The 18,366-nt window shown below is 38.2% G+C and overlaps 1 protein-coding gene across 1 annotated transcript in view; it reads right to left on the bottom strand.

The window, feature by feature from the left end:
- Positions 1-4,327: 4,327 nt before the first annotated feature.
- Positions 4,328-18,366, bottom strand: part of LOC135714984 (uncharacterized) — a 101,996-nt gene continuing 87,957 nt past the window's right edge. The window contains exon 5 of the mRNA XM_065238388.1: positions 4,328-4,687. Coding sequence (XP_065094460.1) covers positions 4,441-4,687 — 247 coding nt within the window. The 3' untranslated portion in view covers positions 4,328-4,440. The remainder of the gene's footprint in view (positions 4,688-18,366) is intronic.

Genomic DNA, 18,366 nt, shown 5'->3' with positions numbered 1-18,366 from the left:
ATGGGCGATTACGACGAAGTAGCGCTCTACCCTAATGTAGGGCTTTTGATCTAATTTCCGTTCTATTGAGTACAGCTCGCACTTTACCCACCTTTTTTGAACGGATATGAACCCAAAAATGGAGTGATGCTACTAAAAATTTATTTACCATTCGATACGTACTGTTGGATTTGATAAAAAGTCACAAATTGTTGAGATATAAAGGGTTTTCAATTAGGCGTTTCCTATCTTTAAAGTTGAATAAAACAAACTGTGTGTGAAATATTGACGCGATTTATTTTTCGATTGAAAGGCCTATCAATAACATTCTGTATGAAATATGGTCCCGAAAAAAACGTGCACAACTTTTTGGCTCAGCTCTGGTACTATCTTCGGTCCTAAGCTAATCGATGCACCCCTCGAAACATAGGAAAATCCACGAACCCCTCATGTTATCTGTCAAACTTTCATAGACGGTGATGGCCTCGTTAGCGTCGTTTTTGAAGAAGTACGGTCCAAAATGCACACCAAACAGTAACTTTCTGGGGATGCATTGCCATTTTGTGGACTTCGTGTGGATTGGCGTTGTTCCAAATCCAACAATTCTGCTTCGCTTGTTCACATACCCGTTCATCCCAAACTGGGCCTCGTCGCTGAACAAGGTTATTCGGGCAAAATCGGGATCTGTTTCCAACTGCTCCAAACCCAATCAGCCGCAGGTTGCGAATAGTCCTCTCGGTAGGAAGATTATTGCGACCGTAATATGGGCGAGGCTCTCAGAACGTTGCTCACAAAGAACACTTACTTTGATAAAACAATTTTGTCATTTATATCAAACTTACGATTTTAAATTGGCTCACTACTTGACTAGCCTATTGGTCCCAAGCAAATCGATTAACGTATCCCATTCTAGTTCAAATTCTAGTATTACATTATGTTTGTTTTGATTCGCTATGAAAGTTTGACAGATAAAATGAGGGGTTCGTGGATTTTTCTATGCTTCGAGCGGTGAATCGAGTAGCTTGGGACCGAAGAGAGTACCAGAACTGAGCCAAAAAGTTGAGCACATTTCTTCGGGACCTTCTGGTCTTAGAGTTACCTCTGTACTTTAACTCTCCATGATAGTTTGGCAAGACACACTGAATAAATGACAGCTAGTTTGACACTTGAAGCTTCCACAATATGGCCGCAATGAAAATCCCTATTGGAAAACCCTTTAGTTAGAAATCTAACACAGATTCTTGATTCCAAATTCGTTCTATGAGTTTCAATTCCTTCTTAACGCATTGATAAGTCATTCGTTTTTTTAGGTTTTCTTCGTTCTACTAATGAAGGCTAAAAAATGGATTTGCTAGAAACGCTCCTTTTGTTTTAAAGTAATGAGTGTAAATACATAAGGGGCTGTTTCAAAAACTACGTTAACAGAACAGCAAAAAAAGGTTATCTTCCATTTAATTCCACTTAATTCATTTTGGTATCCATGACACATACGTATTTCGACTACAATGTGCAGTCTTCATCAGTGTCATTCCCCCTAAAGAACTTATCAAAATCTAACCACCTTAAGTACTCATCCCATAGGTAAAAAAGTCAAGATCACAGGTATAAAAATGAAACTACAATGTTTTGAATCGGAACCTACCTAACTAATAAAAACCAAAGATTTAAGTAAACTAAAGGAGAAAAATCTATGCAACTCTTTAATAAGGAAAATCCCAAAGCCATCATAATGAAGTAATGAAATTGGGTTGTTAGCGGAATGCTTAAATAAAACAGCAAAAAAGGTTATCTTTCATTTAATTCCACTTAATTAATTTTGCTATCCATGACAGATACGTATTTCGACTACAATGTGCAGTCTTCATCAGTGTCATTCCCACTAAAGAACTTATCAAAATCTAACCCCCTTAAATACTCATTCCATAGGTAAAAAAGTCAAGCTCACAGAGTACTTAAGGGGGTTAGATTTTGATAAGTTTTTTTAGTGGGAATGAAATATATTTCAGAACCCTGCGAAGTCATAGAACATAAGTCCTAATGTTAATATGTAGTCTACGATTTGATTGATTGACGAATAAATCAATAAATAAATACATTTTATCTGTCAAACTTTCATAGCGAATCAAAACAAGCATTGTGTTGTAGTAGAATTTCGACTAGAATGGGGTACGTTAATCGTTTGCTTGGGACCAATGGGCTAGTCAAGTAGTGAGCCAATTTAAAATAGTTAGTTTCGTATTGATTGTTGGTATTATTCAGTTGTGCAACATTAACATTATTGATGTTTTCTGCTCGATTGAAAGGAAATGGGCGATTACGATGGAGTTGCACTATACGACTATACCCTAATACACTTTGAAATATATATCTAATAGTGAGTTTGTTTATTATTCAGTTCCAACCTGGATCGGGTCTACTTGTTTTATGACAAACGTAAGTTTGATCGTTTGTTTTTAAAATCTACCTCAGGTTGAGGTTTGCACTTGCAATAAGCTCGGATTCGCAACCCTTGGTTACAACCCCGATAATAAACAAATTCGCTATAAGACCACATCATGACGAGCAGGAAACACGATTTTCTTGATGTCATTTTTGTTATGAATGGCCTGAGAGGGAACCATGGTGTGATGTTCTGAAACATGATGAATTATGGGTACCTACCCGGGTCACACCTGAACATGTAGCCTAGAGGAAGTGGCTAGAATCTAACATTAGCGAAATAAAAAACGAGAAAAGGATTTAAGAAAAGGTACGAGAAAGGCTCTCAGCACCGGTAAATGAAAATCTAGTATATTTTGGAAAAGTTTTCTGAATTTTTATGGATAATTTTTAAGTTTTTCATGCAAAAGTTCGTTAATCAAAACTACCCAGGAAATGATTCACCATAAAAATTATCCTAAATGTTACCAGTTGTAAATTTCGACAAGAATGTTGTTGGTCCATATTCATACAGATTTTATGTGTGTGTGAATTTGACAGTTCGGATTTTGGATGAAATTTAATGGACCAGTGAAGATATACTGCAATAAGATAGGTCATATTATCGGTACATTTGAAACCCAGAATAGCCCACTAGCGACAATCGTTTTTACTCTCGTTCTGTACGTTGAACATAGTGTCAGAAGTAGTACGCTGTATAGCGTATCATTGTGCGATTACAGCGTACTACCAACCGATTAACGATTTTAAATTGGCACACTACTTGACTAGCCTATTAGCATAGAGGTAACTCTAAGACTAGAAGGTCCCGAAATAACGTGCTTAACTTTTTGGCTCAGCTCTGGTACTCTCTTCGGTCCCAAGCTAATCGATTCACCCCTCGAAACATAAGAAAACCAATAACCCCTCATTTTATCTGTCAAACTTTCATAGCGAATCAAAACAAACATTGCGTAGTACTAGAATTTCGACTAGAATGGGGAACATTAATCGTTTGCTTGGGACCAATAGGCTAGTCAAGTAGTGAGCCAATTTAAAATCGTTAGTTTCGTATTGATAACTCTAAGACTAGAAGGTCCCGAAATAACGTGCTCAACTTTTTGGCTCAGCTCTGGTACTCTCTTCGGTCCCAAGCTAATCGATTCACCCCTCGAAACATAAGAAAACCAATAACCCCTCATTTTATCTGTCAAACTTTCATAGCGAATCAAAACAAACATTGCGTAGTACTAGAATTTCGACTAGAATGGGGAACGTTAATCGTTTGCTTGGGACCAATAGGCTAGTCAAGTAGTGAGCCAATTTAAAATCGTTAGTTTCGTATTGATCTATTGATGATCTAGAAAAAAACGAACTAAACCTCCGGTGAAGCAGCTGGCGAGTCAGGTCAAAATCAAACAGTGCGGAGACCCTATTGAAGAGTCTCAGTAAACCACCGATTGCACCGAACATCAGCGAATACAAACACATAAAGCAACCAACGATACAGACAAAACGGTTGCTACGACTACCATGACAAACTCGCTCTGTAACAAAGCTCGATCCGAGTGGTAGAAGGATAATGATATATTGCTTGCCTGCTTTGTTGCAACATACACGGATGAGGACATAGCTATTAGTCACTAGCAAGTCGATTAACGGACCCCATTCTTGTCGAAATTCTAGTACTACACTATGTTTGTTTTGATTCTATATGAAAGTGTGACAGATAGAAAGAGGGGTTTATAGATTTTCCTATGTTTCGAGGGGTGCATTGATTAGCTTGGGACCGCACGTTTCTTCGAGAGCTTCTGGTCTTAGAGTTACCTCTATGGTACTGCTTCCGAAACTATGTTTAATGTACATAACGAGAGTGGATTATTTAGGTTTTTAACTATACCGACAGTTTAAAATTATGTACACCGGAATGTAAACTGGATATTATTCAATCAAGCAAATTGTTTATTGATTGCATTTGAAATACGCTAGCTATAAATATACGTGCGCAGAAGATAAATAGATATTGTTTGTTTTTTGCTTTGCTCAACAGTTCTTTTTCTCCCTGTCACAGTTTGAATCTTGATTTTTATTCTCTTCGTTTTCCTTGTCATCTTCCACGTTGTAAATGTATGGTTTGAATGTTCCTCTAACGCTTTCAAATGCTTTCCTGAATCCTAGCTTAGTATAAAGACCACGGGAAGCGTCGTTCTCGGGTCTTATCACAACAAACGGCACGTACCCTCTTTGCATTACAAGTTTAGTAAGCGCCTGTGCCAGCTGAATGCCATATCTGTAATAAAAAAAGAGAATATTTTAGAACTGACATATGGAATAACACAACTCTAGATTTTAAACAGTTGCTGCAAATATAATTTGATATACTAGGGTTATTCACTACGCGCATCGTAAGCATATGTACACTGTTATAAAAATACCAGCGTCATGAAGTGTAATGGTAGTTTACGCATTTACGAGGGTGTATACGTTTACGATGCGCTATGTGAATACTCCTACTATTTTTTTACGATCAATATTTTTACGTAGGATTACGTCTTTCGGCAACATATTGGGGTGCAATTTCAAAGAACTAAAATCGATAGCGTTACGAACTTTGTCGAACTTTGTCAATAGTAGATGAATTTTCATTCTAAACAAGCCAATCAACTGGAAATTTTTCAAAGAATCTTCTAAATTTAACACTTTATCAATTTTCAATAAGTCACTATTAAAATTACACAAATGTCCAACTGTTGCTATGGTGATCAAAATTATCCCCGATTGCCTGCAAAAAGCGCTTTCCCTAACACAAATTTCAAAATCGAATTCCATCCGGTCTCGCCGAACAGTGTGATTTCCGGTCGTCATCAGCAGCTGCAGCAGCAGTGCTATCGGCGTGATTTTCCCCCACACTAGCGCCACTCACCATGGCCAACAACATCATGCACTACTTTTTCCAACGATTGCACATAAACGTATACTCAACATTATCGTTTTTGTTGTCCACAACCCTCAACATTATCGTTTTTGTTGTGACGTACACTGTATCAACCATCGTCCTCTGTTCGAATGAAACCTCAGACCATTCAAATGGAAACATCGAAATCGCCTTCTTGAATGATAGCTACAACCGGATGGCGGTTATTGATGATTTTCCTCTCGAATACAGGATGAACATTGTTATCAGAAGGGATAGAGCCTTCAGTTGAAATGCGTAATGCTCTCTGCAGAATGTTAGTCATCTTAAATTTAAATGCATTTGGTATTCGTACGTCATTTGCTGCTCTGAGCAGACAAACGAGGTGGAAGCATTGCCATCGCTATCAGAGGTGGTATGAACATTGGTAAAGCGTGGAAACCGTAGATCACACTAACTCGGTAAAATCTCCAACAGCCGATTACTTCGGCATTTACTTTTGCTGACATATATGCAAAATATCTGTTTGTTAGCTGATATCTCAATAAAATGATATTTGTTAGCTGAGTCTCGGCTGTTGGAATCTCGACGAAAAGTTTTAAGTGTGATTGTCTATTTCGTGGTGGAGAAAGTTTCCGCTACCAACAAGTAATTTTTGTATCCATGATGAATGGCTGTTCATGGCTATTCAATATGGAAATGTAAACAACCGAAATAATAATCTAATCTAAAGCATTTGCAAGTCATCCTTTCCTTAAATTGTTGTCCTCTGACCCCTGTTTGTTTTACAGACAATTTTCGAATAAATATCATCCTTTGTTTGGAGGACAGTCATGTGGATGACGAATTCATCTGAAAAGGGCTCGAGCAATACAATAATCAGTCGAAATATTGCTGATGTTTTCGTTCCGTGTATGATGCAGGAAGCCACACTGAGTGAATTCACCATGTCGTCATTGCATGTATAAAGACGCCGTGATCCACCTTTATTCGCTGACTTGGTCCTGCTTGCTGCAGGACCAAGTGCCACGCCGTCCGAACCGGTAATGGGCAGAGGCACGATAGCAGTGCTGTTTTATATCTTTTTAGGTTCAAGCAGAAAGATGTGCAACCGCACCTGACAGGATTTCCCTCCGTTTTTTATGAATGGGGCGGGGAAGAAAGTTTCTTTTGTGAAGAATATGTAAAAAAAAGGATGGACTTTGGATGTTAATCTATTGCATACATATACGTCAAATACAACAGGGAAAGGTTTTGCAGCTGAGTTATTGATGAAAGAGAAAGTCGGTGAAGAGAATCGATCAATGCAGATAGGACCTATTGAAATGTTTATCTAGATATAGAGGTACGAGATATTTATTTATATGACTGAACATCAACAGGCCAAACAGGCCAATGATGTAACTTAAACTAAACATGAAAAGTACTAAAACAAAACATCAATAAGTACATAGATAGTCATCTCGTAAAAAAACGGAACATTACTAAACAAAATAAACTGATCTAGAAAAAAACGAACTAAAATCGGGAAAAGACATAACAAAAAAATTCCAATTAACACACGTGTATCATCTTCGGCTTTACTTCGTGAAGCAGCTTGCCAACAATTTGCTCGTTTTCAGAAGAACCGCCCCGAATGAGTTGTGTCGCACGGGCTGCTTGTCATGAAAAAGAACGGTGAAGATTATATCATTATTGCTTTCCACTTCTGACATAGCGTTATTATTCGGTTCGTTGATCGCTTGTTATTTTGTCATTTGGAGATATTTTTGATTCCTTGCCGAACATGCTATAATTAGTTCACTGTATGGGCCGGCGCAGCATTGAATTATTCCGTAGGGATCGGGGTTGAACCTTGATGTCAATTTGCTCAAGGAGAAAAGTGCAATCGGTGCGTCCTTAAAAAATATCCGCAATTAGCAATGCCCTTGCTGTATCTCTTCGGACCGACAGGCGCTCCAGATGGATAAGTTGCAAACGACTTTCGTAGCTAGGCAATCGGAAGGGATCCGTCCACGGCAGTTTACGTAGCGCATATCTCAGGAACCGTCGCTGAACAGACTCAACTCTTTCGACACCGTTGTTGTAGTGAGGAGTCCAGACAACCGAGCAGTATTCTAATATGGAGCGAGACAAGGAGCAGTACAACGATTTAAGGCAGTAGATATCCGTGCAGTCTTTGCCAATCCTGAAGATAAACCCTAGGATTCTGGAAGCTTTGTCGACGGCGTGCGAGATGTGCTGCTTGAAAGAGAGTTTTGTATCCAGAATCATGCCATGGTCCTTAATTTGTTTTACAGTCAGTTGTTAGTAATTCATCGAATGTATGTCTCATCTCAAGCATTTTTTTTTTAAATTTTGGCTTTACGTGTAAAAAATTGTTTTTAGTTATAAGGGGCTGTTCATAAAGTACGTAGACAGAGTTTAAGGGGAAGAGGGTTGGCAATTATCCACAGCCCATAAAAATTAAAAAAATTGTATGGACAATTGTCTACGCAGGGGGAGGGGGGGGGGGTCAAGAATCCCAAAAAATGTCTACGTAGTTAATGAAGAACCCCTAATTGTGGTTTGCTTAAAATTTATTTCCCGGAAAACAGTGATCGTCAAAGTCCATGTATTTTTCGGGTTGTTGTTAAGGGGGGGGAGGAGATTTTACATACATAAAGTCTCATTCTTCATTGTGATGGTCATGATCACGCCGTGATCCCCATTTTGCCGCTGACTTGGTCCTGCTTGCTGCAGGACCTAGTGCCACGCCGTCCGAAGTGGTAATAAACATAGTCAGGAAAGCAGCGCTGTTTTTTATCTTTTCAGGTTCAAGCAGAATGATGTGCAACCAGGTGGTATTTGTTTATGATGACTGGGTTTGGGGAAAACGTTTAGTTCATGAAAACAGTGATAAAATTATCATTTGCGCATTTTTCAAAAGTGTTTTGATCAAAAATTGGAAAATTATTTATTTCAGCAGATTCGTTAAGTAATATCCTATCGATTGGCGTATTTGGATTTTAATTTAATTTATGAATGACAAAGTTACAGGCGTTCAAAACCGAGGGGCTGTCAACTTCAGTATTTTCGATTCATCTATCCGACTTGAAAAGATGTATTTTGTATTTTTCCGTATATATGTATTTGAAAGTTTTGTGTATTTTTGTAATAAGGTGTATTAAATTCATTATGAAACGTATTTTTCGTATACAAAGTATTTTCGATGTATTTTTGAGTATTTTTAATATGGTATTTTAGTTTCAGCGTGTACGCATTTACGTTTTTTTTGTGTATTTTCCGAAGTGTGTATTTACAATTCAGCTGATTTCAGGAGTCCTTTTTGATTGGGTCGTATGTAACAAACGTAAACAAATTGACATTTTAATGCTACTAGACACTACTCTGATTACTCTTTCTAAAGGTAAAATTTGGGCCCACTACCTCATTTCTGTTTCATTTTTTCATCAAAAAACTATTCGTCGTATGTGTCAACTGACCAAAACATAGCTCAATGTTACATACGACACCTAACTTCTATGGGGGTGTCAATCGTCGTATGTAACAAAGTTGACAGAAGCGTAAAAACTGTACATAAGACCTGTTGTTTTTGCCTAATAAAAGTGAAAATTTAGCAAATATTCAATCTAAAATGGTTGTGGGTGGTCTTTAAAATGATAACTACGCTTTTCGTGAGTAATTACTCAAAATAATACATTTTTTTAACCGCTAAAAAGCACACGGTCGAATGTAAAAACACGGCATGCAAAAGGTCGTATAATATTGATTGGTTAAAAAACGTTTGTTTTTCAACAGGAACGTTATCAATACCTTACTCAGTTGATAGCAACACTTCTGAGATGTTAGTTAATGGGAATTATGAATGAATTATTCATTTAATTGAAAATAGAAACATTTTTTTGTTCATCAAAACAAAACACCCCGTCTCTCTGATTGACAAAAATGTTACATACGACCCAATCAAAAAGGACTCCAGATTTATGAAGTTGATCGCCCCTCGTTCAAAACCTAACACTATTTCACCACACATATTTTTTGATTTGTACCCCAGTATAGTCAACAAAGACGTAGTTCTACGTCAAAAATCATGTCTTGAAGAAGCTATGATGGGCCATCCTGTGTGAGTTATTTTTGTTGTTGTTGTTTCTTTACTTAGGAGACGTTTACGACGTTTACGGTTAAGTTTACGAATGAAGAAAACTGTAAATTTCAGAGAAAAACGAAAGTTTTTCAACTTAATTCAGGTTGCTAAGGTAGTTTCAGGCCAGTGACAAGGCCTATACTAACAGCAGCGTTTGACAGTAAGCAGCATGTCCCGGGCTCAAATCGTTTATTTTGCTGTTCTGGGCCCGCTGTCACGGTATAACATGAAGCCTACGCGCCTGCCACTGGGCTGGGTAGTTTAGTATAACTTACTTCATGACAAAAGCTCTTTTTATATAATTTCCATATTTTGTTAATTAATCTAATCGACTAGTCGAACGCTACTTGAAAATAAAAATAACCATAAATCGTGAAGGAGCGAATGATAGATTTTGGCCTGATTTTGACGTTTCATACAGTTTACTGGAACGTTCAGAAAAATATTTCATGTTACTGATTTTTAGCGTACGCGTACTACATCTACACACCCATTTTTTATTGCCGTAAACCAGCCAATTTTGCTGGATTTTGCCGAGCTAGCAAAATATTATTACTGAACGACCAGTAAAACATCTTGCATCTCATTTGACAGCTCATTGCTGCAAAACCAGCAATATTTCACTGGTTTGTTCAGCAAAACTGCATAATAAATATTTTACTGAATCACCAGCAATTTTATTTGTTTTTCTAAAGATTGTGTCAAATTAAGAGTTTAATATAAATATAATCTAGGTATAGGTATAGTTCGTTTATTAGGTGAATCAAATTTTTATCTTAATTGCTTGATAGAACAATAATCCATGTGTTTTTTTCACATTGCAATAACACATCTCAAAGATTCAGAAGCACTTCTCGCAAGGATTTTAGCTGAAATCAAAATAATAAACCTAGTTAAATTCACGTAGTGATAATGTAAATGCTCTTACTTACTGATTCGTAGTGAATTTCACAAGCATGAGCAATATAATATTGTTAAAAAAGCACTTCTTGATTCTAAAAAAAAAATGCCTCGGGAATGTGGAATATTTGATCCCATATTTGACAGATCATGCATATTACTGAGCTTCCAGCAAAAATGTTTAGATTGCTGGTTGGTCAGTAAAAACTACTTTTGCTGGAAGCAGATCAGCAATCCATTTGGCTGGAACTTGATTCAGATTTTTGGTATGTACGGTGTGGTGGTGTGGTGTGTACGCCAACATGATGGTGCTGAATTATTACCGCTCGGAGCAGGACATTAATACGTTCGTCCTGCGGCCGCATTGCGGCGAGGTCAGCCCAGTGCAGCATTTAGTGTGCGGCGATGATGATGGAGAACATCTCCAACGGAAGGTACCGGTACTGCAGTATCTGTACTATCTCGCACAATTCGGTACGGTGTTTTGTTGGGCAGTGTGTGTGTGTTGAACATTCAATTAATGAAAAAAAAAGTCACATTAACTCAATTGAAGCCATTCCATTCGTGACTTGTGCGGGGATAAGATTTGAACTTCAACGTAAAGGGCCTCAAATAGTATTACTAAACCAGAGGTGGCAGGATCGATTCCTACCGGTCGAGGTAATCTCCGGGATGAAAATTTTCTCGGCTTACCTGGGCAGAGTGTTTCATTTCCCGACCATTTCTGGCTACCCGGTAGTCAGAAAACAGCTGATGGCTTTTCTCGAGATAATTTGCCGGTCGACTTAAACATATTTCAATACATTTTAATATTTTGTTTTGTAAATTTTCCCTACAACTTGTAAATTTTCCCTACAACGCGTGATTGCCTCTCACCCAAGCATCAATCAGACTCGGCGCCGCCGGGATGTCATGAGGCATAACATCTCTGATCACGCCTTCCTTCGGGAAATAAAGCCGTTGGTCTCAGGTTCATGAGTTGATGGATCAAAAGGAAGGGTCCAGGTGTGGGAGCTACCTCCCTGGCGTCTTTAGCATTGGTGCTCAGCACAGAAAACAAATCAAGGGGAAAAAAAGATTTGGGCCCACTTCTTCGAAAGGATTATTATGATTTCTATCGAAAGTTGTGTCCGACTTTGCATGGAAGTTTCTTGCAGCATCTCCCGGAATATTTTTTTCCAACTTACCTTGGAAGAATCTTTCAACTTTCTCCAAAAATATCATCCATCGCTCAACGGAAGTTTCTTCAAACTTTCCGTTCCATTTATGTTGCCGTGGTAGACCAAAGAGAAAGTCGATGAAGAGAATCGATCAACGAGGATACCCAACAAACAATCGTCTATGGAAGAAACGACTTCTTGACCATTTTATTCAACTGCATGTTTAATAGTACTGGTACTATTTTAAATAATAACTTCTGTTCAGGCTTTGTTCACACAAATCTGGAGAATTTATTCAACCACAACATTGAACTACTTGGTGTTCTTAAGGTATGTCGAGAAAAGCTTTTATTCGACTTATATGAGTTGTAACAGAGTTTATACGATAACATGTTTGATTATTCAGCGTTTATTAGACATCACTGATTCCTTAAAACAGTGATGCTCTGTATACGCTTGATTCTCATGTGAAGTAACGTTTAATTAGAGACAAATTTTACTCATCGCTGAGTTCCTGCACTTTTGGTGGTTGTGAGTGAACTAAACTCAAATTTGGGTCGTTCTCATTCGCCGTGTATAATGTAGGTAAACGAACTGTCAGTTAGTGTAGACAAACGAGCATGACGCCATCATGGTGTTGTTTGAGCTAGAATTATTGTAATATTATGAGCACAATACGCTTTCCACACTCCACATTCCGATCTATTTCGCGGACAACGGAAGAAGGAAAGATAAAGCAAACCATTCATCGAAACAAACATTTGCTTTGCACTTCATTTTGAACTTTTACGTACGAAACAAAACAAAACTGCACAACGAAGAGCTCTATGATTGCACGAACTTTTTTCACGGATGCCAGTAAGATCATTAATTTTCCATGGTGGTCAAAACAACTTTTTGTGCCTCCGCTTATCTATGGATATATAGTATCTACACAGAAAAAAAAGTTGTTGAGTATAACATCCAAACTGCACAGAAAAATTTTTTTGTTGAATATTACATCCAAACAGCTGCACAGAGATTATTCCGCCGGTTATGTAATATTACATTGTACGATGTACATCAATTTTGCGAACAAAATTACGTCCATTGATGTAATATTGTATCTGCTTTTTTCTATTACATCATTATTTCATACATCAGCTTGAATTACATTGATCGATTTTTTGCTGTGTATAATGTTGAGTACTTGGCACTGATAAGGTCTGCAAGTAGTAGACGAAATACATTTAAATTTAAAAGTTATAAATCGTTTTACTCGAAAATATATTCTTTGTATTCAAAATGTTTTTTATGTTACTTCATACGCGAAGTTAACGATTTATCTTGAAAACTGTCGCTTTAATGGCCCTTCGCTCATTTTCAACTTCTATTCAATTTTCATACTGCCGTACTCTAACGGAACTATCCACCTACCCTCTTCTAAAAGATCATTCTCTAGCTAATAAATCATCACACTAAAGCTTCATGTTAGCATTTCCAGCCAACTCTATTCTTTGTAATTTTTTTATGTTTTAGGGGTTGAAGCCATCTATCAAGTTTTTTTTTAGTCAGGATTTATTTTTCCTCTGTTTGGAACATAAAACCACTGCGACCAGTAATTTAATCTATTGTAGTATATCTCGTGCCCTTAGTTTAGTGCATGTTGTATTACCATAGAGGTAACTCTAAGACCAAAAGGTCCCGAAGAAACGTGCTCAACTTTTTGGCTCAGCTCTGGTACTCTCTTCGGTCCCAAGCTAATCGATGTACACCTCGAAACATAGGAAAATCCACGAACCCCTCATTTTGTCTGTCAAACATTCATAGTGAATCAAAACAAACATAGTGTAGTACTGGAATTTATACTGGAATGGGGTACGTTAATCGATTTGCTTGGGACCAATAGGCTAGTCAAGTAGTGAGCCAATTTAAAATCGTTAGTTTCCACCGGTTGGTATTACTCCATCACGCATTGAGAAATGATGATGGTTTTGATACCGTTATCATTTGTTCCTTCATCACAAGGAATTGATTCTAATTGAAAGGTCCCGTTATTTATACCCTTCGAAGATTGAGAGCACCCTCCAAAGGCGCGCCCCTTTGTCAATGATTCTATAGCAGAAAAATTTAGAAATGACTCCAATAATGACATAAAAGCATCACATCATCAGATCTTATTAAAAAGATAGTCTTAATCATTTCAAACTAGGAAAAAACGAATAGAAGATTAGGAATCACAAAAATGAAGGCTAACTATCTAATTGTTTCCTTGTTTCAAGATCCATGCAACCCGAGGACTTATCAGTATTAACAAGGCATAAAAAGTAACAACGACTAAGGTGTGTTCCTTTGATTACTGACAAATTCCCTAGTTTTTTTTTTTTTTTTCTTTGCTTTGTTTTTTCCGTCGATCTTGTTTTCCGTGCTGAGCACCAATGCTACCGACGTGCCAGGAAGGCAGCTCCCACACCTGGACCCTACCTATCGACCCATCAACTCATGAACCGGGGACCAACGGCTTTACTTCCCATCCGAAGGAAGGCGTGACCAGAGATGTTATGCCTCAGAACATCCCGGCGGCGCCGACTGGGATTGAACCAAGGCCTGCTGGGGTGAGAGGTAATCACGCTTACCACTACACCATCGGCGCCGTTAAATTCCCTAGTTCAAAGTAGTCAGGCCCAGGAATCGGTGGTAGATCTTACATTCCGAAACGTACCACGTAAAGGTGATCTATTCACATTACGGGACTCAGTGGGGTTTGATATAACATTTCTAAAAGTAATGAAATTTTACGAGCAATTCATAGAAAAGTGGAACTTCTGCGTTTCAGAACAGCTATTCTGCAAAAAAATAATTACGCCACTTAACGAGCGTGTTAGAACAATTTTACTGATGTTCAATTAAGAAGCTATATTGAGCATCAAATTGAAGTGTGCTAGTTAGAATTGGAATAAGCGAGATAGAGAGACTAACTTCTAACTGCTAAATTCAATGATTATCTATTAACACGGCACTTAACCTAAATTTTTTCAAACCATATCTTCAATAAAGGTTGATGCATATATTATGTCACGCTCTAAGTGGGCCCGCCTCCTCTAAGATTTTGTAACAAGCAATGCATTAGGTATAGAAAAAACGTCACGATAGGGGGAGTGGGTAATTTATTGCTCGATTAAGCGTGACATAATTAATGCATGGGATCTAAAGTTCATACAGCCGGGTTTGTTTAGGTTTTAAATCTCTTTTATAAGAATAAAAGATTCAGACAAAAAGGAGCAAGCGAAAAAGTGAGGATTTATTCTTGTCTATCAGTAATTTTGTGTAACGCGAACAGAATTATTTTTTCTTGATTTATTTTCCGTCGATCTTGTTTTCCGTAGACATAAGCCGGGGACCAACAGCTTTACTTCCCTTCCAAAGGATGGCGTGATCAGAGATTTTATGCCTCAGAAAATCCCGGCGTTGCCTACTGGGGTTGAACCCAGGCCTTTTGGAGTGATAGGCAATCACACTTACCACTACACTACCGGCACCACATTGTTTGAGATGTGTTAATGATTTCGGAACCAAAAATAACTGCCATATGGCATTTCGACTCTGAAATAAAAATAAAATAAAATCATTTTAACTGAATATGTTTTGAAACGAATCAGTTTTTTTTTATATTTTCAGTATCCAACACCGACTTATTTAAATTTCAAAACACTTTTCCTCAAAAAAAACCAAGGTGAAATATTTTAAAACCTTCACAGATTTGATTGTGATAATCAATGAGGTACATGCAACTTGCAAAAAAAAGGCATAGCGTAGAGGATCAGCAAAACGCAATTTATACTTATTATTTACTAAGTGTATTGAAGAATTCTGTATTTATAGATTATTAGCTAATTTATGTAAGAATGAAGTATTTCACACATCAATTGAATATTAAACATGTATGCATAAAACTTCTTCCCACAGATTCCAGTATGTGCCAGAATACGAGTATGTGCCGAAATATTACAAAGTATATTTTGAAGAAGTACAATAAATTGGCAGGATACGTGGTGATGGTGAGAGGTATTCCCCCCGCCACCACTGGCTAGATGATCAAATCGATTTGTACCTTCCTAAAGTTGGCCTTGCTCGCTTTCTACTCTCTATATACAATTTTCACACTGCCGTACTCTAACGGAACTATCTACTCTATACTTTTATCTCCTCATCTATCGTATAATAATTACCAATTTAGTCTGTTAATCAATTACTGTCATTGGTCGAAAGGAACAGTAGCAGCACCTACCCCAACCGTGTCCCCTCGAGATAGTCAAGTCGACGATGACAGAATCACATACCGTGGTAGGGGTAAACAATAGCTGCAATTTCCAAACCTACGACTGGAAGCCTTCCTTCAAATAACAACTGAAGTGCGGTTAAAATCGGTAGAACTGTTTCAAACACATCGTTGGTACTTGAGTTGGTCGGCGTTCATCTCTTTTTTGCCAGTAGTGGCGGGGGGGGGGGGACCCCTAACCATCCCTCTCCAAAGGGGGAGTTTGGTAAAGAGAAATGAAAAAACCGATTTGTACCTTCCTTAAAAGTTGTCCTAGCTCGCAATCTACTATCTATATGCAATTTTCACACTGCCGTACTCTAACGGAACTATCAACTCTAGACTTTCATCTCCTCCATCTATCGTATAAAAATTACCACTTTAGTCTGTTATTTGAAATTAGCATCTTCAACTACTCGCTAAAAGCTTAATTGTAGAAGGAAAGAATATGTATAAAGGTGTGGGAGGTATTTAAATGGATGTGGAAAAGGAGATTCCCTCCTCGCTTAATTTCCGCAATTAGAAGAGGAATACCGTGGACCCCTTGGTAATCTGACCGTTCTAAATCTGAACACTTTTAAGTATGAACCCCGCTAATATGCACACCGTGCAAACTAAAAATTGCTCAAACTACATTGATTTAATCAGCTCCGTAAAGTTAACGCGATTAAGAATTCCATAAAAGAAAAAGAAATAGATAAAAAAAAGACATTTATTTAGAAATGAAGTGCAGCGAAATGGAATGATGAGAAACGGAACGCAGAATCAAAACAAAACAGCAAATAAAGGGTGTACCGTTTAAAACCCGCACTCACAAAATTAATTCTCAACACAAGTTTTTAAACGATTATCACCAAATTTTCAGGGACTTAGAAGAAACAATTAAAGTTAGTTTTGGCATCATTCATTTAATTTATTTCGCCTTTGTATCCGCATGCGTGAACCTTGGCCTTAATCCCAGCCATAAGGTTCTGCACGACCTCAGAATTGACAGTTTTTTTTTTGCATATTAACCCATGCTTTCTTCATTTCTTCTACATTCTTCACCACTTTAGGTCGTTTTAGAAGGTGCCCCTTAATAATGACTCAGTATTTTTCTATTGGGTGCAGTTCTGGAGTGTTTGGGGAGTTCAGATCTTTCAGCACGAAATCAACATCATTCGCCTTATACCACCCTAGCACGTCCTTCGTGTAGTGGCATGATGCCAAATCCGGCCAGAAGATCGTCGGACCGTCATGAGCCTGCAGGAGAAGGAGAATCCGCTTTTGGAGATACACTTCCGTAACGAAAGGTGTACTCCGCTTTCCGCAAGTACAAATCGCTTCCCAAATTAAGAACTTCTTGGCGAATTTTTACATCTTCTGTGTCCGGAGGTTCTCAGGAACATCACACTTATCCTTGGGAGTCACATACAGGTTTCCTGGATTCTGGTTGAAGTCAGCCTTCACATATGGCTCGTCATCTATTACGCAGCAGTGTGGTTTCGTTAACAACTTCAACAACTGTGGTCATACAACTTCCGGGCAGGACTTTTTGCGACCGTATTCTGTTTCTCGTTACGGTTTGGGGACTTCTGACATGGTGACCCCGGAGACCAGAGCACAACAGTCGTAACCAGAACTGACGGCAGAACATTGGACGGATCTTGCGACATACGAATCGATGGAGAAGAAAAGGAGATTGGAAGAGAAAAAAAATAGTTTGTTGAAAAAAAAAATCAAGATGATAATACTATTGCAAAATATGTATCAATCCCTTCGCTCCGTTTAGCTCCAAAAGACAATAAGCCTACCAAATAATCATTATGAAAAAAAAACCGATCGAGATTATGCAGCAGAGTGACGCCGGTGGTGTAGTGGTAAGCGTGATTACCTCTCACCCCAGCAGGCCTGGGTTCAATCCCAGTCGGCCCCGCCGGGATGTTCTGAGGCATAAATTCTCTAATCACGCCTTCCTTCGGAAGGGAAGTAAAGCCGTTGGTATGCTTGCAAAAAGAAAAGTCACTTCTGGTCTGGGAAGCTCATCTATAACAGTAAAGGCAACGAGAGGCAGTCCTCAAGGAGGAGTCCTCTCACCACTAATGTGGTCTTTAGTTGTAGATGATCTTCTAAAAAGCCTAGAGGCGAAAGGTTCGAAGTTGTGGGCTTTGCGGTTGATATAGTCATCGTAGTTAGAGGAAAGTTTGACGGTATCATTTCAGAAAGAATGCAACAAGCTCTAAAGTTTACCCAATATTGGTGTATTAAGGAGGGCCTAAAGGAGTTCAAGCTTGGAGAAGAACAGATCCGTCTTAGTGAACAGGTCAAATACCTAGGAGTTATACTGGATGCCAAGTCGAATTGGAATGCTCAGATTGATTCTGTGATCAACAAAGCAACCAGTGCCCTGTGGTTATGCTCCAAAATTGTTGGTAGAAAATGGGGTTTGAAACCAACAATGACAATGTGGATTTACACATCAGTAATCCGTCCAAAAATAACTTATGCTTCGTTAGTGTGGTGGCCAAAAACGAAAGAGGCTACCACACAGAGAAAGCTTGCAAAACTACAA

The sequence above is a fragment of the Ochlerotatus camptorhynchus genome, unplaced genomic scaffold (assembly GCF_037179485.1).
Source record: "Ochlerotatus camptorhynchus isolate MF236.1 unplaced genomic scaffold, CSIRO-AGI_Acam_v1.1 ptg000771l, whole genome shotgun sequence".
Classification (NCBI taxonomy): Eukaryota; Metazoa; Arthropoda; class Insecta; order Diptera; family Culicidae; genus Ochlerotatus; species Ochlerotatus camptorhynchus.
This window is presented reverse-complemented; position numbering and strand designations above follow the sequence as displayed.